The 13338-nt window shown below is 50.6% G+C and overlaps 2 protein-coding genes across 9 annotated transcripts in view; one reads left to right on the top strand and one right to left on the bottom strand.

Moving 5' to 3' along the window:
* Window positions 1-7104, top strand: part of ZNF362 (zinc finger protein 362) — a 92692-nt gene extending 85588 nt beyond the window's left edge. For all 7 annotated transcript variants that reach the window (XM_063942036.1, XM_063942035.1, XM_063942034.1 and 4 more), the window contains exons 6-8: window positions 383-461; window positions 888-1046; window positions 1140-7104. In XM_063942036.1, coding sequence (XP_063798106.1) covers window positions 383-461; window positions 888-1046; window positions 1140-1256 — 355 coding nt within the window. In that variant the 3' untranslated portion in view covers window positions 1257-7104. The remainder of the gene's footprint in view (window positions 1-382; window positions 462-887; window positions 1047-1139) is intronic.
* ERMAP (erythroblast membrane associated protein (Scianna blood group)) overlaps window positions 1-13338 on the bottom strand; it is a 633995-nt gene that overhangs the window by 362666 nt on the left and 257991 nt on the right. The window lies entirely within an intron of this gene.

The raw sequence follows: 13338 nt of genomic DNA, 5'->3' as shown, positions 1-13338 counted from the left end.
ACGGCTGCTAAAAACTGCTAGCGAGCGAACAACTCGGAATGACCCCCATAATCCCTATTGCCTAACAGACATATAGGGGAAATCTATCAACGAGTGATATGCTTGTTATCACTCACTAGGAATAATAACTACGGCTCCAGCCAATCAGCTCCTTACTGTCATGTGCTTGAAAAGTGACTGGAGCTGATTGGCTGGAGCAGCACTTATCATTCCTAACGAGATGATAAATCCATAATCTCTTCCAGTCTGTCCCTCTGGGTTCCTGTACTGTGGTCCGATGTCTTGTTAGAGTGCCAGGATTGGCAGCTCGTGGCCTCACCGTCATATAAAGCTTTGTCCTTTCGTGTTCTTTGGTATAATGATGTGTCTGATTGTATTGAAGGATTCATACTGGAGACCGGCCCTACAAATGTCCGCAGCCCGGCTGTGAAAAGGCTTTCACCCAGCTCTCCAACCTGCAGGTGAGTGACACCATGGGGTCTGCACTGAGTCTATTACGGCCCCGGTAGCTCATGTCCTGCGGAGGTAGCAACGTTTTACTGAGTGGGAAATGAATGAGCAGCAAGTGGGTCTTATTTACTAACACAGGAGCAAACCTGTAGCCGGAGATAATAGACCTGAAGCTGATAGGTTACTGCAGAGTTACACATAATCTATATGTACTTCCACGTACATGCGGCACCTTTATCCAGAGCTGCGATGACCGTTGCCCCTAGTTACATCAGACGGCGGGCGTACACTGCGGCATTGTGTTCTATAGGAAGCAATGGTGTGTTACTCGCCTTGGGGCAGCTAGTTCTTTGTCTTGCCTGTTGGTTCCGCCCCGGCTGGCCGTAGCAATGGGGGTCCGATACCTTTGCGTAATGACCTTCTTCTACTCCGCACAGTCTCACCAGCGACAGCACAACAAAGACAAACCGTACAAGTGTCCCAACTGCTACCGAGCGTACACAGACTCTGCCTCACTTCAAATCCACCTCTCGGCCCACGCCGTCAAGCACGCCAAGGCGTATTGCTGTAGTATGTGCGGGAGAGCGTACACATCGGTGAGTAGCGCTCGTCTTTATGTTATATGGGGAATGGGGGTCCTGCTTGTTACTGGGGTACGATTCCATCTAATGGCTTCTCTCTACTTGCAGGAAACCTATTTGATGAAGCATATGTCCAAACATACTGTGGTCGAACATCTGGTCAACCACCATTCTCCTCAGAGGACCGAGTCTCCTGGCATTCCCGTTAGAATTTCCCTCATATAGAGCAAGCGAGAGCAGCCTTGGAGAGGGTGACCAAAAACTAAGGGCAGCTCGAGCGGCTGCCCCCTGTCCACAGTTGTCTGGCTGGGAAATAAGTCCAGGAATGAGACCACCACCTTCTGTCTCAGACCCTGTTGTCGGCTCCGGTGGTGGCTGCCCCTGGATTCCTTACATTTCTCCAACCTATGGATACAAATGGATTTTACCTCTGGATTTATGCCTGTCGTTGGTTGCCCTTGGGGATTACAAAGCTTTCATTTGGCTAAACCAGTTCTTCATACAAGCGGACGTCACCTTGGAACCACAGCAACTTCTGATTGGCTGGCTTCAGGAGTGCTCATGGATTGGCTGAGCTTTGGAAGTCACATGGGGTTCCGAGTGTCTGCCCTGGGTGTGAGACTTTGTGTACATTGATTAGCCCACAGTAGGTGACATGCGGAATCCCCAGCTGAGCACTTTTAATCTCTCACATTTTATATCTTTATGTTTCTCTAACCTTTTTTTATCCTCCATTTTTTACATATAAGAAAACAATAATAAAAAAAATAAAATCCTATTTATTGGCCAAGAATTTGGTGCTGCTAATCGGGGAAATGAAATAAAACATAAGCAGAAGGAGAGGATGAGCTGCGATGCTCTGCACCGTGACTGCTCTGCTCCCGGACTGGACTGATCAGCGAGACGCCACATCACTGCTGACTGCGCTTGAGAACTGACCAAATGTTGTTGCTTTCGGCTGAGGGTCCTAGTGTGTTCATGTCCCTGCCAGCCTGGCGCTGAGTTCCGGGAGAGGGGGCTGGGGAGTCGGACGCGTTACCCTGCGTTGTCGGACTGGAGAAAGCGGCTCAGTGGTGACACCTGCCGTGGATGTGTAACGGCCCCTCTCCCATTCTGCTCTCCCTTCTGACCTGACCATACATGATAAGCTCCTGGTGGTCTGGCAGGATCCTCTATGTTCCTGATGTGCAGCTGAGAGACCTTTGTGTGTGTGTGTGTATGTATAGAGCATTTTCTGATGGAGAAGGGCCATTTGGGCCGTCTGAGGCTCCGCAGATAGAACACCATGCCTCACACCTTCTAACCATACTCTGCACTTAGCACGTAGAGACTTTCCTCTCCAGCTTGTACTGAAGACGCGCCCCATCCACTGACAGGTCCTGTATGCTGATCCGTGCCCCCACGTCATCAGTATAGCTTTCAGGGGGCTTCTGTTGAGTGACGGTCACAGTCTGGGCTGGACAGGTCCTGGGAGCTGATGCACTTAGTAAGTCACCTGCCTGTTTGGGGTGACGTCCCCGCTGGTTCCCAGGCTCGCTGACTGGCTCCTCCATTCCACATTATTTCTCACCTCTGGTCACAAGCGATGCGTGTTGCCTGTGTACGGAGTCACCTAGAGTGAAACTAAACATAAATAAATTATTGTATGAAAATGCCACTTATATATACATATATATATATATATATATATATATATATATATATATAAAAATATATATCTGCTCACTAATGTGTGAGTGATAGCTGGATGCATCAGCTGTATGGTCTGGGCCATTGTGAGTCGGCATTGTGTCAGCGTCCTGAGTGACCAGACGACGAGCGCTTCACCTGGTAATAACAAGATTCTATTTCCGTCTTTGGTTTCACTCTACTGACCCCAGGATTGTTGATGAACGGGTGAGCCAGGTTCTGTCCGTGTCACTGATGAGGTCAGAGGTCCTGTACCAGGCAGGCTCAGCGATGTAGCAATAACACTGCCGCCAGTACTATGTACCCCGATAGGTGGACACTTACCTCCCACACTGTAACTCAGGACTGTTCAGGAAATCTGCGTCAGGCCAGTCCCTGGGGAGTCTTGTATACGTAGAGCTTATTGGCAGAGTTATACCCACATTCCGAGGCGTTCCGTCATTACCGGGTGCAGAGTAACGGCAGGTGGCTGGGATTTGTAGTCCCATTTCAGGGCTGTGGCTGTGTGTGATTGAGGCAATCTACATCATTCATTTAAAGCAGAGAGGCGAGGGAACCTGCAGAGCTTACGTGACCTGGGGTAATTCCTGCAGGCGTCACGATGTCGCAGTGTGACGCACGTTCATATAACATGACGTACATCTGCTTTATTCCATTACCGTCATATCATGATCACACCCTTCCCCCCGCTGTGATTCCCCGGCCACCACCTCGCAGTGATTCCCCGGCCACCACCCCACAGTGATTCCCCGGCCACCACCCCGCAGTGATTCCCCGGCCACCACCTCACAGTGATTCCCCCACCACCACCACCCAGCAGTGATTCCCCCTTCACCACCTCGCAGTGATTCCCCGGCCACCACCTCGCAGTAATTCCCCGGCCACCACCCCGCAGTGATTCCCCAGCCACCACCTCACAGTGATTCCCCCGCCACCACCCTGCAGTGATTCCCCGTCACCACCTCACAGTGATTCCCCCGCCACCACCCTGCAGTGATTCCCCGTCACCACCTCACAGTGATTCCCCCGCCACCACCCTGCAGTGATTCCCCCACCACCACCCTGCAGTGATTCCCCCGCCACCACCTCGCACTGATTCCCCTGCCACCACCTCACAGTGATTCCCCCGCCACCACCCTGCAGTGATTCCCCGTGACCACCTCACAGTGATTCCCCCGCCACCACCCTGCAGTGATTCCCCCACCACCACCCTGCAGTGATTCCCCGTCACCACAATAACATTTATTGTACACGTACCATAGGACCCCATAGAGCTACAATCCTTACATCTGATCTTCTTGTTGTATGCAGAGGTAGAATAAGATCCTGACCCTAAGTTTTATAGTTTAATAAATTATGTGGGTGTGTGCTGAAAAACGCATCCCTATAAGTCAGTATTCAGCCAATGGTGATCCCTGATCTGTGTGTGTGTATACAGGTTACACACAGTCTCTGCTGGCTCTGTGTGTATACAGGTTACAGGGCATCGATGTCCCCCAACATCTGTATAGGCTCTGTGTATACAGGTTACATGGTCCCCTGACGTCACTGCTGGCTCTGTGTGTATACATTGTAACACAGAACCAGGCCAGTCTACATTTCATCTGCTCTTTAACAGCTCTGCCTCAGACCATTACACCCCTCTCACACTGCCGCAAAGCCCGGGACGCGAGAAGGGTCATTCCCCGGAAGGACTTGGGTAACCCGGGTCATCCAGCCCAGGTCCCACTAACACTGTATGGAGAGCCAGGCGATGACGTCCTCTCCAAGCCCCGGCAGTACCCCTGCACTGTGACACGGCAGTACCCCCGACCTGTGACACGGCAGTACCCCTGCACTGTGACACGGCAGTACCCCTGCACTGTGACACGGCAGTACCCCTGCACTGTGACACGGCAGTACCCCCGACCTGTGACACGGCAGTACCCCTGCACTGTGACACGGCAGTACCCCCGACCTGTGACACGGCAGTACCCCCGACCTGTGACACGGCAGTACCCCTGCACTGTGACACGGCAGTACCCCGCACGGCTGGAGACCTGTGGTCAGTGTCCTGGGCTGGACCCGGGAGTTTGGTAAGAAAGGGACATTACTGGCGGCTTTTTAACTCACACAAGTTGTATTTTAGGATCTGTGGGTTGGAACGCCTCAATCAGCCTTTTGTATAACACACATGGTATGTGCCGGAATTGTGATTCATGTCGGCATACTGACACCGGCATTACAAGCAGTTGTGGGATTCCGCCGTCGGTATTTCAACTGCCGGGATCCTGACCGGATCCCATATTTTACAGTAACATGGGAAAGCATTGTGTTCTGTGGTCAGGAAATAGGACCTCCGCCTTCACACAGCGTTACAGGTTTCAGCCTCGATACTAAACCCCGCGGCCTGGTCACTGTGACAGATCACGTCTCATTATCATCCCCTGACATCTGAAATCAGAGATGGAGGATCCCCCAAACAGTGTATCTGGTGACAGGTGTAGGAGCAACAGACCTCTAATCACCTTAAAGTGCTGGCAGGATGGCCCCCATAGTGCTGCATAGGGGCGACCCAGGGAGGAAGGTAGGGGCGACCCCAAGGTGGAAGGTAGGGGAGACCCCAGGGAGGAAGGTAGGGGCGACCCCAGGGAGGAAGGTAGGGGCGACCCCTGGGAGGAAGGTAGGGGCGACCCCAGGGAGGAAGGTAGGGGCGACCCCTGGGAGGAAGGTAGGGGCGACCCCAGGGAGGAAGGTAGGGGCGACCCCAGGGAGGAAGGTAGGGGTGACCCAGGGGACCCGTTTTAGGAGCAGCTTCCGGAGGCTTTGTGGCGTGTCTCAGCCCATAGACTAGATACAGTAAGTGTGCAGCTCGCACCTAATGGACTCGGCCCCTGAGGTGTGTTGTCTGCAGTGTTTCTGTACTCCAGCATGCCCTTGCTGGTGTCACATGAGTGGGTGCGGCCTGGCGGGGGAGTAGAACTGCGTGGGCGGTAGTTGTGTCCTGGCACTGATTGAATGAACGTTTCCTGCCATGTACAAAGGTCCGGGAGACATTTATATCTCAGAACATCATGGAACCATGGAGCTGTGCCCAGTAGACCCCATTATCCATTCCCAGTGACGTACTGATCCTCACATCCCAGTTACTGGGCATCCCTTGTGGTCGTGGCTGAGGGGAGACCCTTACCTTCCATTCTCACGTCACCTGGTCTCGTCTCTAATCCTGGGGAGGGGGGATTCCCGCGCTCACCTACGTGTTGTTGTATCAGGAGCAGATGATTATTTCTAGATGGATTTTATGAAGCTTGCATTAACAGTAGTGTACCAAAAGTCAGAACCAGTTACCTCTCCTCCTTCTGAGGCCCCCGTCACCATATTACCCGGGGTGGTCACTGTATTGTATCCCTTATATACTGTCCAGTTAACTCTCCTCCTTCTGAGGCCCCTGCCACCAGTTTACCTGGGGTGGTCACTGTATTGTATCCCTTATATACTGTCCAGTTACCTCTGCTCCTTCTGAGGCCCCCGTCACCAGATTACCCGGCGTGGTCACTGTATTGTATCCCTTATATACTGTCCAGTTACCTCTCCTCCTTCTGAGGCCCCCGTCACCAGATTACCCGGGGTGGTCACTGTATTGTATCCCTTATATACTGTCCAGTTACCTCTCCTCCTTCTGAGGCCTCCATCACCAGACTACCCGGGGTGGTCACTGTATTGTATACCTGTGGACTTATCCCTTTCATACTGTCCAGAGATTTTTCCAGCTGGGAGGGAGAGTTCTGCTGCATCACTACAAGGTCCCTTTCCTGTTCCATGACCTCTGTGCTTTTTGGTAATGACCCTACATCTTGCCACCTCCCTATTGAGTTGGTTGCCCCGTCCCAGATTGGGGGTTTACCCAACAGTCCCAGGGACAGCTCGCTGTGTACAGAGCGGTAACCTGCTGTATACGCTCCTCAGATTACTCTGTATACGTTCCTCCAACTGTAACTGTTATTTTTATACACGTTTTAAGCCTTAACTATATTGTTACTTTAACAGTTGTATGTTTTATTATCATTTGTTTCCTTTTGTTGTTAGGCTGAATCTGGCTGCCCCTCTCCCTGCTTCTAATGTGTTGTGTAAGGGTTATGCAAGACTGACCTTACCCCTCGGCATGTTAATAATGTGTAAATACGCTAATATACTTATTAACACCTTTCTTTTCTATATGAAATACAAGCCACATGTATGTAGAGCCTAGCTATCTCATTCAGTAACGTCTCCACCAGGACAGCTGAGGAATCAGTCTGCATTATGTACAAAAAAATGAGGAAAATGGAAAAAAAAAATTTGACAAGTTGCTATTTGTATCTGTTGTGAGAATAAACTTGTAAATGCAACATTTGTATAAAACAAACCCTGTTCCCGACACTTATTTCAGCAATAACCGACGTCTTTCCTGGAAATCATTTCTCTCTCTCTGTCACGAGGAATGAATCTCTTTTAATGTGTCCTCTGAGGACGGCGCTTGTGCTTTCGCCATGGCAAATGGCGAATTGGATTTTACAGTATTTCCAAATGTGACGTATGAGCTAACGCCAACAATTGTGTTTGTGCCATTGTAGATATTTCACAGCATATTGACAAAGCAGGTCATGCTTAAATAGACACTAGGCCATAGACCAGAGGTTCTCAAACATGGTCCTCAAGGCTCCCCAATGGTCCAGGTTTTAAGTATAGCCATGCTTGGCCACAGGTGACTTAATTGGCAACTCAGTCAATTTGATTTAACCATCTGTGCTGAGCCAGGGATTTACCTGAAACATGGACCGTTGCTTGAGGACCACGTTTGAGAAGCTCTACCATAGACGATAGGTAGTACAAGCCAAGGAACCACACTAGCTCTATGAACAGCAGCATATAAATATCCAGCTCCGTCTCCCCGATGTCAGTCTTTCCTCAGAGCTGTCACCCGTCAGCTGTGCTGGCCTCACCCCTCTACCAAGTGCATCACTCGCTCCTCTTCCACTCAGAGTACAAACCGCCTCTCAAACCCATCAGACAAGCGATCCCTTCCTGTATTGCATAGTATGGACACGGCCCTGGTGCGTGTTCTTATTGAGCTTCACGTGGCAAGAGACGGGTGATTCTTCTTCCTTGACCGCTCTGCAGCATTTGATTCCTAGGACTGTGCACCTGTAAATCTTCTGTGGACTGGATGGCACAGTCCTCAGCTGGTTCAAATTGTTTCTCAGTAGCTGGTCATAAAGTGTCTTCAGGAATATCCTCTTCTATACCAAGGCCGGTACCTGAACCATAGGGACAAAAAATCTACACACAAGATAGGCTCTAGCAAATCATAAGACCCCCCAACGCTCCTGATCTCCAGTGCTCAGCTCCCAGCATTGGTAACCCCTATCTTGTCTACCAAGCATCTCCCAAGAATGTCTTCTCACCACTTCTTGCCAACCTTAAGAGTGATATTCGCATAATCTTTGCCTTTTGTCACAAATTCATGCATGATATCATGGATGCTGACCCATACTTTAGGATTGGCAGATACTGTGAACAGAGGTGCAACGTTTAATGAGCCGGGGGTTTCACCAGGGCAACCCACATGAGGATTTGGGCTTCACTGCACCCGACGCACAGGTCACGGTCCTCTGGATTCCTAAGTTCAAGTTAAGGGCACGGGTGTACATTGGAGCAAGAACTAATTGTTCGCTGTGAGGCGTGTAGTAATGTGGTCATCAGACTGTGACAGGACTGCATGAGAAACCACGGGTACAGGGAGCAGAGCGCAGGAAAACCAGGGATCAGGATACGTAATCTGCTTCAGAAAACTCACTGGGAAGCACAAAGGATTAGACACTGGAGTATGGCATGCGGGCCCATACTCTGGCACAGGAGAGTGTCTGGGAGCTTCCTTTTATAAGGTGGAGATTGGGATTTGACCTGCGTGCGTGTCCCTATGGGAGACGTGGCCATCTGTAACCACCGGGAGAAGAGGCACCACTGCAACCAGTCATCGGAGGGGAAACCAGCGTCATCCAACCTGGTAAGTCAACCCCTTGACTCCCTGCTCATGATGAAGAACTTCCTGGACCAAAAACACTGAATCCAGGAGTGGATGACTGTCCATTCCATCCAATATACACTGTCACGCAGCGTGTGCTTACCGCTGCGGGTCCCGCCGTTCGCCCGCTGCCAGTGGGCTGTCTGCGGCGGCTCTGTGGCGCAAGGGGGATGCGGCCGGGTCAGGCAGCGTGAGTGCGGCTTCCTGGAGGCTGGAGGGAGCACCTAGTGGCCAGTGGCTCCCTGGCGTGTCTGAAGTGCTGGGAGCGGCCATGTTGGAGACCAAGGGTAGCACCAATTAGCGTGAAGGGTGAGTGCCAGCCAATCCTGTTTTCCTGTTGCCTGTAAATAGGCTGGGGATATTGCATTCTGTGCCAGTGCTTTGTTGTGGTTACTCTGTACCTAGCTCTGTGCTCCCGCAGTCTGTTCTGTGCGTCTCTTGTAATTGGTTCCGTCAGGATCTCCGAATTCTCAGCCGACTCTCGCTGTACAACGCTCGCCAGCTCTCCACTGTGCAGTCACGGTGTACCGCTCTCCCACCAGTGCCTTCGGGTTCCGCAGGATTCTCGTGGCGGTTCGCTAGCTGCAGTTGGAGTTCTTCATATCATCCAGCATCCAGTATTCACAGTTCTTCATCCACGTCTTCATATCATCCAGCATCCAGTATTCACAGTTCTTCATCCACGTCTTCATATCATCCAGCATCCAGTATTCACAGTTCTTCATCCACGTCTTCATATCACCCAGCATCCAGTTTTCACAGTTCTTCATCCATGTTTCCACATCACCGAGCATCCAGTTGCTACAGTTCTTCGTTCACGTCCTGTGTCTTTCAGTGACTTCATTCCCTGCAGTGCCCTAATCCTGAACTTCTGCCTCAGCTTCTCAGTTCTGTTGATTTAAATAAATATATGAGAAGGAATTATCTTCGTCCTCCTTGTTTCCAGCACTCAGGGGCATCCGCTCCTTCGGTTGGACTGAGTCCAACGGATCCACAAACACAGCCTGCCCTGACAATACTGTAGGTCATGTGGCCCTCCATCTCATCAGGTTGGAAGATGCCATGGAAGCCATAGCATCCTATCACTCCAGCAGTCGCTGTATAATCAGTCCCATGAAATTAGGAGCCATTACAGAAGACTTGACCAGAATCACCATGGCTGCTAGACAACTCTACGAATCAGAGGGGTCCCTGGGGATGTTTCTTCCCGGGGAATTGTGGACACTCTCAGATATTCAGTGACAAACACTGTGATAATGAGATGCCTGATGTCTACGGATTCCCCTTCTGATACCCACTGCAATATTATCTGTATTATAGAAAAGGAGGCTATAGTCCTCGAAATTTTGTCCCTGCATGGCACGGACTTTAACAGCTATGGTGTTGAAATGTATAAGGGTTTGTCATGACGCACCTTGCAACAAAAGAATCTCCATTCATTTACTGACCTGCTGGAATGTAATGTCAAATACCCATTGGGGTTTCTGTCTTAGTGACCCACAATATTAGATGTTACTCTCACAGAGCCTGACCACCTTGACCAATTCTGCTGTTCTCTCAAAAGTTCCTGTGGTTGATCTTCCCTAGTGGTCATGCTCATTTGGCTGCCTCAACCCTGCTTCAACTCCTGGGAGGAACCTGATGAGTTGAGGCTCCTAATGGAGGCCCAAAAGCCCAAGGGTTGCCACTGTATCTGACCTATGTAAATCCCTTGCTTTCCTAGAAGTTGCTTGTTCATTATTTGATATTTCCTATCTGTAATCTGTAATTCTTTGAGCACCTGTCCCTACCACTCATGAGGCATAATCCGCTTGTCATTATTCATTGTCCCGTCTCCAACAATGGATGGTCATTAGTCTTTTATTACTTTTACAATTTCCATAAGGCGTTTCCCTCCACCCTCACCGGTAACTGTTATTCCAGCTTCTTGAGAAAAATGTTGTGTTATTGTTATCTTGGTTTCAACTCTGTTTTCCACCCTTTCTCCTTGTGCCCTCTGCTCCCTAGACCTTCATGTTTGCTCCTTATTTCTGTAAAATAGCCTTTACTTCCTCCCAGAGTTGACCTCTGCTCTGGAGCTTATTAACCTGCAATATTCTCCTCCCTGTCTACAACCCACGATTTGTCCTAGTGCGGTCCTCAAATTTGTACCCGGTAATGCTAAAGACCTTAATGTGGTGGACAAAGGTTGCAGAGTAGGAGAGTTGCCTCATGGTTACTGGCAATACATTGTAACCAGCTGTTAACCCTAATTGCTGTTTCCACTCTTATTTAGGGCCAACATTGCTGAATCCAACAAGGGGGACAGGAACTTCATTTGGACCCCAGACCGAGTGATTTGTGTAAAGGGTTAATCTTCTTTAGTAACCTAAGTGGGATTATTTCACCACTCCTAGCATATACATATTTTCTCTCTCTCTGTAACCACCTGTTACTGACTCCTCCCACTGCGTCATGGGTGGGGAACTTGCTCCTACCATCGGCATCTGGAACCACTTCATAGTATGGGTGGTCACGCAGCACTGTGACTGGTAGCAGGCAGCGGGCTTCAGCTCGGAGATGCTGGGCTTATCGGCAGCGCGGTTGGAAAACCGTGAAGCATTGGTGTTTACCAGATGGTCACTGTATGCAAGCAGATGATGTTTAGGTGTTCGGGAGAGAACCGTCCCTTTAGCGGAAGGTGCTGTGGGAGATCACATAGCCCGTCTGTTATCTAGTTCTGGCACAGAATGTAGCAGCACTGGCATATCTATAATGAGGGCAGGGGCACACACCCTGCCCCCATTTAACTCCCCCAAATTCCTCCCTTATGCTAATACGAGAATCCCCCTGTGTATACTAAGAATCTGTGTCTGCATCCCGCCCCGTCCCCACTGTTCCTACAGCCGCAGCTACAGTCCTCGTCATCCGTATCTGGATGACCCTAACCCTAACTTGATGGAAGCTGGCATCAGTGCCCACAACACTCTGTTCCGTGTGGCCACATGGTCACCACCCAGTTACTGCCCAGAAACGCCCATGTTAGGGCATGTTACACCTGCCCCTCTGCAGTGCAGTGTGGTGCTACCCTGGTTGTGCCTTACTCCCTCCTCAGGATTAGGTGGCAGAAGAACTAGGGATCACACCATCAAGGTGGTAAACGTGTCTACTGGCTCATTTGGGTCTCAGTCCTCCTTTCCTCCTGAGAATGTTGTCCCTTTGTGACAAGCGGTGGAGGAGGATCCTAGTTGACAGCGCCCTCTCAGATCCTTTTGGTAACCCCAATGGCAAGCGCCCCAGTGATGCCCCCCGCGCTCTTGCTGCATGTTCATTCATGTCTGGGCAGTCTAGTTGAACCCTAATACATCTAGGACCCGGGACTGGCTGACCGGGAATACAAGCTCTCCCCAGTGATTTGTGGGCTAGCATATCCAATCCCCTAGTCCAGAGGTTCCCAAACGCGGTCCTCAAGGCACCCCAACGTTCCTGGTTTTAAATGTAACCATGCTTGGCCACAGGTGAATTAATTAGCACCTTAGTCAATTTGATTTAACCATCTGTGCTGAGCCAGGGATATACCTAACACCTGGACTGTTGGGGTGCCTTGAGGACCGCAATTGGGAACCTCTGCCCTAGTCTCTATTCACAGAGTTTCAGACTTACTTCAGCATTAACTCTATTCATTGCCGAGAATTCTAGTGCCCCTGCTGTAGCAGTCCCAGGCCTACAGAGAGGCATCGACATCCATGGCCTGCATGTCATAATAGATGCATTTGCTGAATTATTTCTCTGACGTCCTAAGTGGATGCTGGGACTCCGTAAGGACCATTGGGAATAGCGGCTCCGCAGGAGACTGGGCACAACTAAAGAAAGCTTTAGGACCACCTGGTGTGCACTGGCTCCTCCCACTATGACCCTCCTCCAGACCCCAGTTAGAATCTTGTGCCCGGCTGAGCTGGATGCACACTAGGGGCTCTCCTGAGCTCCTAGAAAGAAAGTATATGCTAGGTTTTTTATTTTACAGTGAGATCTGCTGGCAACAGACTCACTGCAGCGAGGGACTAAGGGGAGAAGAAGCGAACCTACCTAACTGGTGGTAGCTTGGGCTTCTTAGGCTACTGGACACCATTAGCTCCAGAGGGATCGACCGCAGGACCTGACCTTGGTGTTCGGTCCCGGAGCCGCGCCGCCGGCCCCCTTACAGAGCCAGAAGCAAGAAGAGTCCGGAAAATCGGCGGCAGAAGACATCAGTCTTCACCAAGGTAGCGCACAGCACTGCAGCTGTGCGCCATTGCTCCTCATACACACTTCACACTCCGGTCACTGAGGGTGCAGGGCGCTGGGGGGGGGGTGCCCTGAGCAGCAATAAAAACACCTTGGCTGGCAAATATATCACAATATATAGCCCCAGAGGCTATATATGTGATAAATACCCCTGCCAGAATCCATAAAAAAGCGGGAGAAAAGTCCGCGAAAAAGGGGCGGAGCTATCTCCCTCAGCACACTGGCGCCATTTTCTCTTCACAGTGCAGCTGGAAGACAGCTCCCCAGGCTCTCCCCTGTAGTTTTCAGGCTCAAAGGGTTAAAAAGAGAGGG

The sequence above is a fragment of the Pseudophryne corroboree genome, chromosome 10, assembly GCF_028390025.1.
Source record: "Pseudophryne corroboree isolate aPseCor3 chromosome 10, aPseCor3.hap2, whole genome shotgun sequence".
NCBI classification, from domain to species: Eukaryota; Metazoa; Chordata; class Amphibia; order Anura; family Myobatrachidae; genus Pseudophryne; species Pseudophryne corroboree.
Note: the sequence above shows the minus strand (reverse complement) of the source record. Positions and strands in the feature narration are given on the sequence as shown.